The following is a 17,061-nucleotide window of genomic DNA, read 5'->3' as shown; positions in this document are numbered from 1 at the left end:
AGTTAGTGTAAAGCCAGCTTTCCCCCTCCCCCTTGAGGTGGGGGGCAGCTTAGGTTCTTTTGTTTAGTCCCTCAGTAGCCCCACTGAGGTTGCTTGTTATTTGGGCTGAACCCAGGATGTCACTAGCATAGTGAACTCTGGTTAAGGAAACTTAGCTCTACCAATGCAGATGGGCAACTGGTCTGCAGCGTAGAGTCTTAAAGATTTGCCTCTTGAACTCAGGACTTTTGGACTTGAAGGCCAGCTCCTTCTCTACGCCATCTCTTAGCTTTCCCTCCCTACTTAATGCACATCTCCTTCCCAGAAAAAGGAAGGGAACATATTGTAAAGCAAAGGCAGCCCAAAACAGACTAGCACCTAGCTGAGAAAGATCATTAAGGGGTACAGTTTCTACTTGAGTCTGACAACACTTGGTAATAGAGACCTGGGCCTCAGTTTCCCCAACATGTAAAACAAAAGGATGAGAGTAGATTGTCCTTAAGGTACTTTCTGGCACTGACTTTTCTCATCTTTAATAATCTGTTCCATATCACTCTGCATGGAAATCAATCAACATACTCAATCCTGAAGTTTTTTCTTGTGGGAGATGTTTATACCGGGCAGTCTGATCATGCCAGGGAGTGTGTCCTGGGGCTCTTCTCAGGTCTAGACCCCTGTCCTGTTTGGGTTCTTTGGTGTCTCTAGCGTGTGCTGTTTCGCATTAGATAAAATCTCTGCAGACCCGGGAGTTATGTAGGACTCTTTCATTAGCCAAGGCCAGTCACTTGCCAAGTGATTGGAAGTAAGGCTCCTTAGTTAGCTGGCAGATAATTTGGGCAGTTGGCAGGTGGTGAGGGTACTAGAAGGCCATGTGCATAGAGGTAGTTTTGTCACCCCTCCCATTCACTGCTAGGCTTGTGTCTGGATTTGGGGGAGGAAGGAAGGGTTCACCAAACCCAACCCCTGCTTGTCTGCTCTTGCCTGATCTTTAGCTGCACCCAAACCTAGTGTTTGGGGGGAGGCAGCAGGCTAGGAGGCCCTAATCTGTCCTCAGCTGGGATGAAGCTGCCCTTTCTGTTTGTTAGAGCAAGGTGGAGACTGTGAAAAGCCGAAACCTCGGGTGCAGCTAAGCATCTGGAGGCATTTAGCCAGTGCATTTCCCAAAGCCTCATGCCCAAGGAAGGCTCGGCTCATTTTGCTGACTGGACAGACGGAGGGCACACTCTGTCCTGCTGCACAGTCACCGTCTGGCCAAATCTTTCAAACCAGTGATCCCTGTGCTTCTTCTGGGAAATCCAGGAGCTGGTGGAGGCTGTTCAGTCAACTTGATCTCTCTCCCATCATGCATTCTCAAGCTCAGTCCGTCCAAAATGTGAGGAAGGCCTGAGGTAATTCTGCATTTCGTTGTTCTCAGGCACCCCTCCCCCTAACTTCCTCATCGATTCCTGTTCTCTCCTCCCTGAAGCCACCATTTTCTCTAGGGCTCCCCTGGCCTGCCTGCGCCCCCTGGCCCTGAGCAGTGGCAGGCTGCCCTTAGAATCTAAACTGGTGGAGTTCTGTCCCTGCTTTCTCCAGACAAGTACTTAAAATAGCTTAAATTACAGGATGCAAGGGGAGGGAGGGAAAAAACACACAATTTCCTTTTAAGGCTCCGAATGGCAGGCAAGGACATGGCTGGAGACTCCGCTTATTTACTTGAGAATTGCTTGTGGGGTGTTGGGGACTGAACTGGCATTTAAACAATTACTTTGAATAAAGGGCATAATGAGATGTATTTGGAAACAAAAAGCAGATGTAAAAATGCAGCTGTTTCTAGGAGAGAAAAGGAGGAGTTAGTTGAGAAAAGCTCAGCTCTGGGTGAATGCAGAAGTGAGAGCCATGGCCACAAGGACTTTGCTAGGGAGGCGCTGGGGGTCTCTGAATTGGGAAGGAGTGACAGTGCCTCAGTTACTTGTGGGAAAATTGAGAAAAGAATCAGAATAAGGTGGGTTTTTTTTCCCATGCAGACACTTGACTGAAGATGGTCTTTACTCTTTTCCTAGGGGCCATATTCTAGTTCCCAGACAAGGCCTGTCTTTGTTTCACTGCACTCCTGTGGGCTTCATCCTGCTAGGGCAGATCCTCCCTTTAGAACGGACAGGGACTCCAGAGGCCATCTAGTCTGACCTTCATTTTAAAGAAGAGAAATCTTGAGGACAAAGGGCAGGTGTTAGTCAGTGGCAATCAGAACTCAGAACCCAAGCTTACTGACTCCAGATCTTGTTTTTTGCCCTGTTAGGCCACCTATTAGATACTTACTTAGATACTTACCTTGCCATTTGGACACTACAGAGGTGTAAGTGACAAGCCTTATATGTTCAGAGGTCCCCCTTCTTTGTAGCATTGTGTAGAGGGGGCAAGAGCACCAGAAAGGTACTAAAGGGAGAGAAGGAACCTTGCCACCATGATGCTCCTTTGCCTGTCAATGAAATGTTTCTCACCCTTTTTCATTTCAGAGGCTCATGGGATCATAGAGGAAGAATAGGGAATGGAGACTTATAGGACCATAGATTCAGAGCTGTAAGGGTCTTCAGAACTCGCTAATCCAACTCTTCTCACTTTATAGAGGAGGAAACCAAGGCCAAAGAGCTCAAGGGATTTGCCCAAAGTCACACACATGGTAGGTGAGCAAGTCCAGATTAGAGCCCACGACCTTGAGTTAGGTCCTCCACTTTCCCCTCCACATCATACTGCCTTCCTTGCACATTCCAAGTGTTCAGGGCTTATTGGTTTGGGATGGATCCATCAGATCTGTCAGAACCTGAACTTGGGCTTCTAAGGAGAGCTGACCATCACATGTATCTTTTGCTTCAGTGATCAGGGAAGCTTCTGGGACTGTCCCCCTTTTCTTGTCTTTTCAACATAGACTGGGCCTCTGCCACAATCTGGGGTGGAGAAGGGGGGACCCTAGAGGGTGTTTCTGGAAAGGAAGTAGAGTAGCATCCAAGTTTAAAAAAAAATGGCAGGCCTTTCCTTCCAGTACTTGGCCAGCTGGAGGATTTAATTGTTAAAGTTAATTGTTAGCCATTTTGCAACCTTCTGCCTCTTCTTTGAAATAGAAACCATTTCCTCCCCAAAATAGATGATTGCCCCTTCAGAAGGCCATAGATGGGTGTGTGGGTGTGACAACATGAATAGCCACCAGTAGCAGCGCTTTGGAAATGGCCAAGCATGACACAGATAGTGGTATTCTGCTCTGGTGCCCATGTCTTTCCATTGTCAGCTAAGGTTTGGGGAGACCGAGATGAGCTGATGAAGGGATCTTGTAGCTTAGTCTTTCGATAGTGGAACTGATAAATCTCTTTCTGGGGGCCAAACCCAAATTTGGCTCTTTCTCCAGGGAGTAAAAGTTTTTGAGACCCTGTGGCCAGTAGCCAATTCCAGCTAGGACCTTAAGGAGATTGGCTTGACCGAATAATGCAGTCATTCCCAGGGGGTGGAACCATATTGGTTTGTGGGAATCCAATGAGATCATACTTATAAAAAGTGCCTGGCACATAGTGAGGACCATTGAAATGTTTCTCCCTTCCTCTGGGAATGGGTGTGTGTGTGTGTGTGTGTGTGTGTGTGTGTGTGTGTGTGTGTGTGTGTGTGTGTGTGTGCTTGAGGCACTACTTTGGCCCTTTGAAGAGGTGACACTCTCAGAATTGCAGAGAAGTGTGCTGGGCTGGGTGCTCACCCACTCCCACTTAGCAGCCCACTCTACCATTACAGACATCAGAGGTAGGGACCAGAGAACTGGGTCCAGAAACATTGGTTGGGGTCACTGTGCTAATAAGTCACATTTCTCCCATGCTTTCCCTGCAACCTTAGGGGAATCAGGACACTTAGAGATCATACAAGTCAACTGCTTCCATTTGCAGATGGGGAAATTGAGTGTCAGTAAGGAAGAGGGAGGACTTGTCCAGAGTTCTAGAGGTGCTAAGTGGCTGGGACTTAGCTCAAGGTGCTCTTTCCAAAGAAACATGTGAACGGGTAGTGCATGTATTAACCCTATTTTACCAAGAAGGAAACTGAGTCAGAGAGGGGAAAGCACTTTTTCCAAGGTCACACAGCTAATCAATGCTATACATAGTTGCAGGTGGAACCCAATTCTGCCTCCATGTTCCTTGTTTTGCACTGTACTTTGGCTTAGTAGTTAATCATTCTTGACCACAGATGCTTCCTAGTCCTTGCTCTCCCCCTCCAGTCTGTTCTTCTCAAGGATTCTGAGAAAGCCATCATGTGACCTGAACTTCACACTTCATCCCAATGGCATACTCTTCTAATTTAGAGTGGGGTAATCCAAATAAATGTGTTAACTAGCTCTTGCTCAGCCCAGTCCCAGGCTAGATGCTGCAAGGCATGCATTTGTAATCTGTCCCTCCCACTGATCCCCAACCTACTGCAGTGAACAAAAAACTGTCATAGACATGCAAATCCCCATAGTCGCCTTGTTCAGAAATGGATATCTCTGCCTTAAATTCATCATTTCTCTCCCAGGGCCAAATTTTCTGTTATTTAATGACAGAGATTCAGTAATGTTCTTCCCTTATCTGCCCCCCCCCCCAACCAGTGCTAGAGAATAAGAACCTCATTTTTTTTCTCTTTCTCCCTCCCTGCCCAGAGCTCCCAACATTCAGCATTAGTCACATAACAGTTTTCCATTTAGCCTGTATTAGTTACATTTGTTTCCTGGGATCCTCTGGAGGAAAGGGCACTGAATTTGGAGCCGGAGCCCAGTGGGAGGTCATGAGGATGTTTTGTGGTGGAGTAGGAATCCAGATGGCCAAAATTAGGGCCATGGAGGGGGAAGACTCCACTTGGAAGCCCGGTGCTGGAGACCCTTGGTAAATCATGTCATCTCTACAATGAGGGGTGCAGACTACCTCACTTTCAAGGTCCCTTCCAGCCTGAAGCCTGAGATCCTAAACTCTCCAACTCTCTCCAAATGACCATGTTTCCAAAAGTGTCCAGCCCCTGGTTGGGTGTTGATTTCTGGGTTGTCTTTATTTTGAATACAGCTTTTGAGCACCCTCCATCATAAAATGATAGATTTTCAGACCTGAGGAGACCCGTAGAGGTGATATTGTTGAGTTCTTTGAGATTCCCTCCCCCTACTCCACACCGGCTGGGAAGCACAGTGGCCAATCTCAGGTTCTGTGCCCGCTGCTGATTGGAGGCTTTGCTCGCCTTCATTTTCCCCAACCTGGGCTAGTTTGCCCCATCTTGGAAACTGATGCCTGTCCAAAGAGGGTGAAGGAATTTCCCAGGGTCCTAATACAAACAAACAGATAATTACAGTCTTGCCTCAGGAGAATGTAAGCTTATTCAAAGCAGGTACTGTCTTCCATTTTGTTTTTCCTAAACGTTGGAATGGACCAGTAGAGCTTTGACTAGTCCAGGTCCCACATTTCCCTGTGATCTTTACTTTCTTCAAGTGGAGCCCCTCCTTCCTGTCCAGGCCCTTTGGCCCACAGACTCCCAGCTTCTAAAGGATCCACAACTTTTTGGAAGAAGCTTTACCCCCTCCTCTTCATGGCAGTAGTCTGCTAAAGCAGCCTTTGCTTGCCTTTACTTTACCCTTACTTGCCTTTCCCTGTCCTGTGCTCGGTGGCCTCAGTTTGGAGTTTGCTGCCCCCTGCCTTCCCATCACCAGATACTTGATTGTCCCAGGCTGTCCCAGACTGCTCTGCTGGAAGCTGACTCTTCTCAGAGTTGTCTCCAAGGAGCCCTTGCCCTCTTCCCTCAATCCCCTAGCTGCCCTGCTTAAGCCATCCTCATCCACTGAGGGCAGATGTGTTTGCTCAGCCTTCCCTGGCTCTGGTAGAAGTGGCCAGTCACATGCACAGTGCCTGGTACCATGAAACACTCTCCTAACCCCTTGCTTCTCAGGTGGCAGGACCCTTTGCTTTGTACCGTGGTGGAGTAGTAAGTGTGGCTGTCAGAAGGCTGTGTGATCATGGGTTGGTCTTGGCCCCTCATTGGGCCTCAGTTTCCTCATCTGAACTAAGTAGACCTATCAGTGTGAGACTCGCACACCCAACTCTGGCCCATCAGAATGCACAACTGAAGCCCAGCTCCTACCTACCAACCTTTTCCCCTAGCAGCCCCTGCCTGCCCCATCCCCCAGTGTATTCAAAGGCACAGTCAACAAACATTCCCCAGTGGCCTGGAGAGGTACACTGGACAAACATTCCTCCCTGGCTGGAGCTGTGGTTGTTATAGGTTCTCAGATGTTTCACAGATAACACACAGGGGGAACTGGAGTTTTCGGACCCAGCCTCTAACAGGTTCACTCTTGATCTGGTCAGACAGGCAGACACCTTCCGAGGGGTTGATACTCAGCTTGCATCTAGTCTAGTCTTCTCAAAGAGTTACTGATAATGAGAATACCAGCTCCTACAGCATTCCCTAATCACCCTTCTAACAAGGGCCAGGAAAAAGGGGAGCAACTACCCCTACATTTCCATGGGAATCAATCAAGACAGGCACAGGTGGTACACTCGCCTAAATTCCCTCCATCCTTGATGGGCGCCAATCAAGGCACACACAGAATCCCCTATGGGTTCCCTGTGGTTTCCCCACTCACTGATCAGTGCCTGCTTGCTTTATAGGGCAACATACAGAGGAGCCATCTTGCTAACAGTAAGTTCACAGGTTAACTTTAACAATGTGGTCATTCTGCACAAGCATAGTAAATATTATATTACATCACCCCTTATCTCACGGTAAAGTCTCAGTAGGACTGTCTGTCACTATGATTCTAGGAACTATTATCTAGAATCCTTGGGGCTATTGTGGGAGTTATTGTCTCTAACACCTGGAAACTAGACATTGCCACGGCCCTGGACCCTGAGAAACTCAGTTCTAAAAAGGATAACAGAATCCTCACATACACCAGGGCACCTGGTTTATTTGCCAACATTTCCAGCTGCCTGGGTTGGTATAAGAACCATCATCTTTTAGCCCCGAGGTTTTTTCACACACAGGGCAGTCTTCTAGGATGTTTCTAGTTAACCAGGGAAGTAAGTTAGGCATTGGACCAACCAACCCTCCCCGCAACACACAGTAAGCTCCTACTGTATGGCAGTCATTGGACAAAGTCCTGGGGATGCAGACACAAAGGGGAAAACTGCCTTTGTCCATCAGGAGCTCCTAGCCTTTGGAGAGACACAAGAAGTGCCCAGCTAAAAAGCTGTATGTTTGTCCTGCACTCTCGAAGAGGACCATGACATCAAGATGATGACACGACTTGCAGTTGACTTGGATTTGAGTGAGGGAGGGCTGTGCAAGGTCACCAGCCTCACTTTCTCCTCCAGAGCCATCTGGGTCCAGTGGCCTGATATGGATCAAAATGGCTGCATATGGCCCAGGATGCAGTGTGAGTCTTTTCAGGTTTTCACTTTGAGCGAAGCAACACCCATTCAGTGAATAGACCTCTTTAAGAAGTGAGTCAAGGGAGGCCCCTTTAATAAAAAAAAAAAAATCCAACTGGAAGGGAAGACCCTGAGGTTGGCTGGCCAAGAGAAACAGTTACTGTTTAGTAATTACATTCACTCTGTGCTAGAGGGCAGAGACCTAGTGTCCAGTCTATGGGCTCCAGAGTGAAATGGGTTTAAGACTTGGTCTTTGAGAGAGAAATCTAGCCAGTTAATGAGGCAGCTTTTAGCCAACAAAATGTACATACTTTCTTTTGGACAGAGCACTCTCATGGGAAGAGAGAGGGGAGATGAAAGAGGAGATGGGAAGGGGGGACAGGAGAGAGGAAGGGAGGGGGGAAGGAGAGGAGAAAAGAGGAGAGGCAGGAGATGAGGGAGGGGAGAGAAAAGGACACCAAGAATAGTGCACCTTTAAGCAGAGATGAGACCTGATATCATGGTCTTTTCCTTTTCTTCCCTCCCTCCTCCCTCTCGCCTCCCTTTCCCTCTCCTCCCTCTCCCCTCTTCCCTTCTCCCCTTCTCCCCTTTTCCCCCTTCCCCTCCCCATCCCCCCTCCCATCTCCTTCTTCTCCCCTCTCCCCTTCTCCCCCCTCCCCTCCCCTCTCCCCCTTCCCATCTCCTTCCTCTCCCCTCTCCCCTTTCCCCTTCTCCCCCCTCCCATCTCCTTCCTCTCCCCTCTTCCCCTCTCCCCTTCTCCCCCCTCCCCTCCCCTGTCCCCCCTCCCATCTCCTTTTTCATCCCTCCCTCTCTCTTCTCTTTTCACAAGAAGGTATATACATTTTGTTGGCTAGATTTCTCTCTCAAAGACCAAGTCTTAAACCCATTTCACTCTGGAGCCCAAAGTGGCTAAAAGGAGATTCTGTTTGGAGCCAGCAGGCATTCCCTAAGGGAGCCAAGTCAGGAGTCTTAGTGTAGTCAGGACATTCTTCTTTTCTGAGACACATGCATCAGAAAGGGTTACCCTACCTCTCATTCCCTAACTTAGAGGGGAGAAGGCCATCAGCTAGAAGTCTCCAGCAAGCACAGGATTTCATTTTTGGGAATAGTTTAGTTTTGATCCAAACTGTATTTCTTTTTTAAGTCCAAAATTTGGCCAGACAGGTTTAGTCAGACACCAGTATCTCTCATTCATGAGGGATGAGAGACTATATCCAAAAAGCGACTGAAATGCAGCTGTTGACTGGGAGATCAGAGTGCTTGGTCTCCCATTCAAAAACCCGGAGCTGTGATGTCCTCCAGTTGCAGAAATCTTAACTGATAAGCCGAAAACTGGGGCAGCAGCCTCTGGGGCCCTGGAGCTGGGCTCCTCAGCCCCCACAGCTTCCTTCTTTTCCTCACGTATATTCTTCTCTGATTTTGTTCTGTTCCCCAACTTGGTGGGCCCTTTAGTTTAATGTATCCCCATTCATGGAGATTGCCTCCAGCTTTGTTTTTAAATTACATGGAACTCACCTAGGACAATCTGGAAAGACAGAGGCTTTTTTCTTTGGTTCTTCATAACCTTTTAGGCTATGTTCTCAACAATGGAACCATACCAATTTTCATGTGGAAAGAACTCAGTGGGGGGTGGGGGGGAGGCGGGCTTTTGGATTTCTGATCCTGGAAACATTTGGCCATTGTATCTAGTAGCTCTTTGGCCTAGAATTTGCCTCCTTTGCCCAATCGATAAATATTGACTGAAGCAAAGGTCCCCTTTGCATAAGTTTGGGGGCACTTGGAAGTCTATTCCAGATTAATCAGGAAATGTATCTAGCTATTGGAAGAAAGACTATGGAGCTACCCAGTTGTGTGAATTGTCTCCTAAAAAGTATGTGCATGCTCCTAGAGGGACTAGTTAGAGAAGAAGGGGTGGAGGGGAGAGAGAATGCTGGCTTTACACCCTGGCTCTGCTACCTACCCACTCCTTGTATGATATTAGGCATAGTCTATGACCTCTCTGCGGGGCAGCCAGGTGGTGCAGTTGATAGAGCACCAGTGCAGGAGTCAGGAGGACCCGAGTTCGAATCTCACCTCAGACACTTGACACTCACTGGCCGTGTGACCTTGGGAAAGTCACTTAACCCCAATTGCCTTATCCTGGGTCATCTCCAGTCATCTTGATGAATATCTGGTCACTGGATTCAGATGGCTCTGGAGAAGAAGTGAGGCTGGTGACCTGCACAGCCCTCCCTCACTCAAAACAAAGTCAAGTGCAAGTCATGTCATCATTTCTCTGATGGCATGGTCTTCTTTGGCAATGAAGGATGAACACACACACACACACACACACACACCTCTCTGTGATCGCCCCTTCTGCCCCCCCCCGCCATGAGGAAGTTGGCCCTTTCAGCTTTAGACCCATAATCCACTGAAATCTGTGTTCTAGTCCCTGCTCAGCTGCTGTGTGACCTTGGCCAAGTCATTGCTTCTGAGGGCTATAGTTCCACATGAAGGCATAAGTCTTGATGGCTACAACCTGGATCTTTGATTCTCTGATCTCTCATGCCTCTTTCAATTCCTACTCTATGGCCCTGTGATGCTTTCATTTCCCAAATTCATTCATTCAGGCTCTCACTTACCACAATGTATTAGTAACTCTTCTGCACTCCCACTGTACATACCATCGAGGCTTCTTTCTGAATGTTCATGGCTTTTCAGTTTGTCTTAGACTTAGAAAACCCTCCAGATTGCTCTTGAAACCCAGTTAAAATAAAAGAAACCCCCCTAAATGAAGGTTCTCCTTTGTGTTGCTACACTTTGCCCTGTAGGAACTCTGACTTTCCCTTAAGGAGCAGGAAGAAAACAAGGTGGCGGAGGTGTGGACACCACAGGAGGCTAGTGCCCTGGGCTTCCTACTGTTTCTAAAGCCTGGTTTCTCCCCCCTCCCCTTTTTTTTTCCTCTGAATTTTTCATAAAGATCTCAACAGCAATGGATTCATTTGTGACTATGAACTGCATGAGCTTTTCAAGGAAGCAAACTTGCCCTTACCAGGCTACAAAGTCAGAGAAATTCTCCAAAAGCTCATGATCGATGGCGACAAGAATAAAGACGGGAAGATCAGTTTTGACGAATTTGTTTTGGTGAGTACTTGCCTGTCCTCTAGCCGATCATGCCAGCTGAATGGCAGGGCCTGGTGGGAGTGGGGGGATCCCGAAGGTGTCCTATCCATACTGACTCACCAGACTCTGAAACTTAGCTAATTTAACCTCTGGCTTACATTAGAAATATAAATACACATGCACATACCATTTTTATATTTTTTTTCCCTAAATCTTACCCGTAGGGTTTACCAGCACCATTTTCCCTCTAATTTGGACAGTTATTAAACTTCTTCCCTTCCCTCCCCTTTTTCTGTCCCCCTCTCTCCAGCGAGCATTTTAGAAATGTATGTTTTAGTAAATCAGAACTAGTTAAAATGACCTTGTAAGTGCCCTTGGTAATTACCAGGCCCAACTGTTCACTCAGCCATCAGGACTCCAGTGATTCTGTGGAGCCAGACCCTTCTTACAGGACTCTTCCCATAGGGTTTGTTGGCTGCCATTTAATTATTGTATGACCACATCAAAGAAAAGATCCTCAAAAGAAGAGAAGACTTGCTTAAGTACAGGTGATTCTAGCCTCGGGGAGTTCAAGGCTCCTACTTTCGCCTGATTGCTTTATAAAATGGCTGTCAGGTTGAGATTTGTAGTTATTGGTGGTGCCCACATTGACTTGCTTGGCAGGCCCTTTTTCCTATGAAAGATCTCTTTATTGCATGTTCAACAAAGGGCAAATGGCCCCTTTAAGAAATGTGGGGGCCCAGAATTTACATTTGTATCTCTAGTTATGTGGAAGACACCTCTTTCTCAAGACACTTCAAGTCATGTGTATGGAGAAGGCATTCAAAAGAAGCAGTAGAGAAGTATATAAATGAAGTACTCAGGAGCAGACTCTGGTCAGCTCCCACCATGTTGGAAAGGCTAAGGACTTGACAGTAGATTGTGTCTTAAATTGGCCACCAGGCGATGATTTCTTTTTCCCACAAAACCAAAAACAGTAGACCCTGACCCCTTGTGCCCTTCCACAGGGATGCATAGGAAGAATGACAGTAAAGGGTTCAAGGGTGCTAAGAAGCAATCACACAGTCCTTAGATGATGCCTCTAATATTCACTGAATTCTCAGTACTCTGAATCTTTGCTCCTGACCCACAAGGTGATATTCTACTGGAAGAACTCAACCACATCCAGATGGATTCACTCACTAAAAAGGAAACCAGAAGATAAATGAGGTTGCATTGAAATAAGGTGACAGTTTTCCCTGAAGAAGCAAATATAGGATCTGGTTTCACCAGATGCCCCCAAACAACAGGAAAATTCATGGTGCCCTTAGCATTCATTCACCTTGCCTTGCACTCATAAAGGCCATGAGCCAACACAGTTTCATAAACATAATTGCACTTTACCCGTCGGTAGGTGTTGCAGAAGATAAAATAGTAGAGAAGTACTCTAAAGGGTGTGACTAGACACCCCCTCCCCCAAACTCTCTTCACATAGACATTCAGAGCTTAGCATGAGACTCTTATGAGGCAAATCACCCAGGGAGCATATGTCGATAAAACCGGCAGGACACCAAATAGACGCGTTTGCGTGAGTCCCCCACATTGGCTTTGGCCACCCCAGACACCCCCCTATGCCCCCATACTGGGTAAGGAAATAAGACAGTGACCCGAAGACCATTATGTACAAAAAGAATCTGTTCTGAAAGCAACTCAACTTTGAAAGTGTTCAGGGATCTGTTTTCAAGGTGGAGGTCCAAATATCAAAGTTGAGTAATTTTCCTTCCCCCTACCCAACCCTCAACAACAATCAGCCCACACAGCTACTTTGACATCACCATGAAATCTTTGCTAGTATCCTTTATATACACGAAGGAGGCATCCACTTGTGAGGAATGTGGGAAGGAGACACTGTCCATTGCTGACAGTTTTCTACAGGTGATTCACATCTTCAGAGTCACACAAGTGATTAAAAAGCCTCTAAATTCCTACTGTGTCTATGGCTTGCTGATTGCCCAAAGAAATTTTACTCCCCCCAATAAAATCTGGCATCTCCCCCACCAGGTGTTTCCCAGGCATATATGAAAGCTAGAAAAGATCCTCCTCTAGCCACTCCCACCTGATCTGCTGTCACCATCACAGCAGGGATAAAAAATAGGAGATGCTCATCTATGCTGCTTCCCAGTGTGTTCTATGAGCACCCAAGCCCTGGAACAGCCACCTCCATGAAAGCCAGATTCATTTGAAAGTGTTAGACTGTCTAAGAGGGCAGGGGTAGGGGGGAGGAGGAACCATCGATGCAAACCCCATGTCTCTCCAGTTATGGCACACACCTGGAGGATAGCCCATTTGGCCACTGAATCAATACATTATTATTGACAGACACTGAGAATAGATAATAAGCAGGATGGGAAGGGAAGATTAGGCTGAGTTGTGTACCGTGCCTTCTCTAATCTCTTTAAAATGAATATTGCTCAGTATTTTCCCCATGCTATCATATGATTGTCAGATGTGGAAGACAAGCATCTTAGAAGAATATAAATTCTTGAGCAGAATACAAAAACGTGGGCACGAGAAGTGGGTACCAAATATATGTGACTAGAAAAGGAGATCATGGGATAGATCTAGAGTTGCACCCTAGTGCCCATAAAGCAGAAAGTGTGGCCTCTGCTGTTTTAGGTGGACTCAATTCAAGAGACTTCCTAATGACACGGGCAAAAATAATTCAGGATGAGAAGATGTGGATGGGTTAGGTTCTAGAGTGGCAGAGGGAATGGTCACACCCATGAGATCATGGATACATCAAAGTGTCAAGAGCAGAGGAAGTCCCTGGGTCCCGCCATAAAGGAACTCTACAGCTAAAAGAACACTACTCTTAATAGGGGAAGGTGAGAAAGGCCCAATTTTTGTTAATTATTCACTAAGGTCTTTAAGCTTTAGCAGATTTTGTTTGTCAATACTGCTTCCCCCACCCTACCCCCTTCCCTTCAAGTTGGGACCTCCTTAAGGAAAGATCAGTCTTTCCTCCATACCCATCTTTGCATTTCACCTTCCCTTGCCAAGGCCAAGCACAATCAGGAAACGTAGAACAAGAGACCTCCCTAGGGTGAATTTGGGGAGGAGGTTGGGGGTGGTGAACATGATACCAGTCTCAGTATCCAAAGGATTTTTGCCTTTCCTGATGAAATACCAAAGTGTTATAATTAGAATGGTTTCTTTCTTGCCATTTTCTACTGAAATACTGAATTTGCCACCATTTTCATCTCCATCTCCAGTTCTTTTCAAAGCCCTTGGTTTTGAATTCTGTGGCAATGAGTAAGTTGGACAGTTTGGAGTGCTTGCTTGCATGTCTGATGGCCACACCGCATCCCCCTCATAACTGCACGTTTAATTAGGAGATAGCACTGTTCTGAACACTGCCCAGCTAGAAGTGCGTTTCGTTCTTTAATGAGAACATTCCAGCCCCCAAGTTTATCTAGCCAAGAGATCACATCTCCAGATTCTCAGGGTGTGCCTGTTTTGTTCATGAGAAAATGATGAAAATGGCCTCAAGTGACCCGGAATTCTTGAACCACCTTTTGCAAAATGTGCCTCTTTCTACCTTTAACCAAGCGAGCGTGAGCACATCAGTAAAAGCCTTTGTGAAACGATAAGGAGGAGGTCTAGGTGTGTCTTTTGACCAGGACATTAAGGCTGTTTGGGGTTTTAACTGGTGAAAACTTTTCATTCACCTCATACAATATTCGTCCTGGAAAAAACCTTTGATAACAGAGTTGGAAAGTAAATGACTTGCTCAAGGTCATACACCTAGGGCTCAAGTCCCTCGTGTCCAGCGCCTTATTTCCCTAGTAGTCAAAATCTTTGAAAGAGGGAGCACAGTAAAATGGAATCCTTACCTTGGAACAAACCAAAGAGGACAGATAATCTGGGGCCAATGACCCCTCTCCATCTGTCTCTGGGTGGCACTTTACCTCGTGAGGAATGGCAAGGACATTATTCCTCTAGTTCATCAGCGTCATGAATTGGTAATAATGCCCACATTGATAAGAGTGTTAATTTATTGAGAACAGAAATTGCTGCCTAGGGGATGTTAATCATAAACCAAGTTACAAACAAAGTTGGTGTTTGGCTCAGTGGTGCGTAAGAGGACATGTGGGCAGGGAAGGGGGAGAATTCAGGCACCCAAATGCATGAGTTCATGAAGTATCTTAATATTTAAACAATGGTGCCATGAATTAAACATCACATTTTTAGTCAGAGCATCTGTGGAGAGACATCATGGTCCAATGGGAATCTTACCTTTTGCCTAACCTTGGGCGGGAGACTTTGCCTTTTTTGGGGTGCCTCATTTGCAAACTGAGGGGAGAGAAGAGTGACTAGGCCACCTCTGAGGTCCCTTGCAGCTCAAAGTCCATGGTCCTTGGATGAGGTTTCCTAATAACTTGGCGTTCAGGACCTTGTTTTTTAAAAATATTTTGATAAGTACATTTTGGTATGATTGGTTTCCTTTGTAATTACATGTGTTTTATCTTTCAAAACATGATTCTGAGAAGGGGTCCAGAGACTTCATCAGAGGGCTCACCAAAGGGGCCACCATGCAAACAAGGTTAAGAACCTGTGCCCTATGAGCACAATGAAACCAACATGCTCCAAACAGGAGGATTCATTCACTGGATCATAGATTTTGAGTTGAAGGGGACGTTAGATCTAGGCCAATCTCCTCAGTCTTGCCTCTAAAAACAGAGAGGGGAGGGGATAGTTTGGGAACAAACTACAAATCTGAGAAGATAATTGGTATTCTTTTTGGTGATTTTTAGTGACCTCTCAAGGGTCATCCATTTCTGAATTGATTTGTAATGAATCTCAGGCCTCTGCTGAACTGTTTCTGAGGACAGAGGACCAAGTCTGGCTGATCCTGTTTCTTTGAGAGAGAGGAGATAAGGTTTTCCCACTTTTAAAAATCTCATCTGTTCCCTAAAATGAGTTAGGAGATTGAGAAGTGGGTACAGCGTAGCCTGGTGGCTAGAGCAAGAGGTGAAATAGAAGCTCTCGCCCAATAAAGCAAGCCCATCTATCTCATAGGAAGAAAAGCCAGTGAGCCAGGCTTCTGCATCCCCCAGCTCAGTTTGCTGAGATTTAGTGCGTAGATTCCAACACATTGTGTGGGCCTTGTCCTTCCTGTGTGTAGTAGGTCATTTTTGATTTCGGATCTCACGCAGACCAAGTTCACCTTTAACTATCTGTCTCATCTTCTCAAGCAATTTGCACACAAACCAGAGGGTAACAGTGGAATGTAACAGAGCAGAGGCTTGTCAATGATAAACAGATATCATTAATGCTTTTTTTTTTTTTTAAATCTAAAGGCCAGAGGAAGGGAACCTGGAAATGAAACTTGCAGCCTGCCAGTGGCACCTAGCTTTATTATCTCTAATAAAGAAGGTCATACCATCGTTGCAAAAGCCTTGAATATGTCAGGTCTACAATTTTTCCCATTTTTGAGCAGTGGGGCATTCTGCAAGATCTGTTTCAAACTGGATGGCAGATCATGGAGTGTTTATCCCAAAGTCATTGTAGCGGCACACTATACTTCCTAGCAATTCAAGACGGGTCAGTTTTTCTAGAACATATATGCAGTTGCCATAGACTGGGATTGCTGTGATCACCTAATTTCTTAAGAATCATTGATCTTGAAGGCAAAGTCAATAGCTAAATAACAAGAAAAGGAAATTCTTCTTATGCAAAATTCCAGGTTCCTGAAAGATGGCCACTAAACTAATCTCAAGCTTGTTTTCTACAACGTTGGGTCTTTCTGGTAAGCAGGAACAATGCCATTCACGTTTCGTCATTCCTGGGATTTGGAACTTAGCTACTTTGATAAAAGGTACCTCTTTAGACCATAATTAACCTGAAAGCGTAGAAGTGAGTTTCTCTAGATCTAGGTGAAAGCCAGTCATTGGGATAAGTGAGATCGTTACCGTCTGGCGAACGCAAGAGCAGGGAACCCAAGGTAAAGCAGCACGCCTGGAATCAGTTGCTGTGCTCCCTCATGAAGCAGAGTTTTGGGAATTATTACCAAGTCTTAGTGGGCAGCTAGATGGCTCAGCAGATAGAACTCTGGGCCTGGAATCAGGAAGACCTGAGTTCAAATCCAGCCTCAGACACATAGTAGCTGTGTGACCTTGGGTAAGTCATTTAATCTTAATCCACTCGAGATGAAAATGGCAAACCCACTTCAGTATCTGGATGCAGTATCATGGATACCCCATGGATAGTACTGACATGCTATGGTCCACGGGGTCAAGAAGAGTCAGACACAACTGAACAATAACCAAGTCTTTTGAGCTAGGCCCAGGTCAGGAATGAAATTAAACCAGGCCTAAAAGCAAGAGCAGGTCTCAGATAGAAGGGGCCTTGAACATCTCCTTCAACATGCTCATTTGACAGACGAAGCTAAGTGCTCAGGGTTAGGCCTTAGAAAGGAGGGTGCTTGCCCTAGCTCACGTGGGAGAGCTAAGATTTGAACTCAGGTCCTCTGATTGTAAATTCAGTGCTCTAAGCTGTTCAGCTGGCAGAGAGGCCTATCTTTTTTACCTCCTCTAATGAAGGA

At 46.2% G+C, this 17,061-nt stretch overlaps 1 protein-coding gene across 3 annotated transcripts in view; it reads left to right on the top strand.

Moving 5' to 3' along the window:
* The window catches only part of PLS3 (plastin 3), a 93,417-nt gene that overhangs the window by 61,325 nt on the left and 15,031 nt on the right, over positions 1–17,061 (top strand). For all 3 annotated transcript variants that reach the window (XM_072626436.1, XM_072626437.1, XM_072626435.1), the window contains one exon: positions 10,336–10,499. In XM_072626436.1, coding sequence (XP_072482537.1) covers positions 10,336–10,499 — 164 coding nt within the window. The remainder of the gene's footprint in view (positions 1–10,335; positions 10,500–17,061) is intronic.

The sequence above is a fragment of the Notamacropus eugenii genome, chromosome X (genome assembly GCF_028372415.1).
Source record: "Notamacropus eugenii isolate mMacEug1 chromosome X, mMacEug1.pri_v2, whole genome shotgun sequence".
NCBI lineage: Eukaryota > Metazoa > Chordata > Mammalia > Diprotodontia > Macropodidae > Notamacropus > Notamacropus eugenii.
This window is presented reverse-complemented; position numbering and strand designations above follow the sequence as displayed.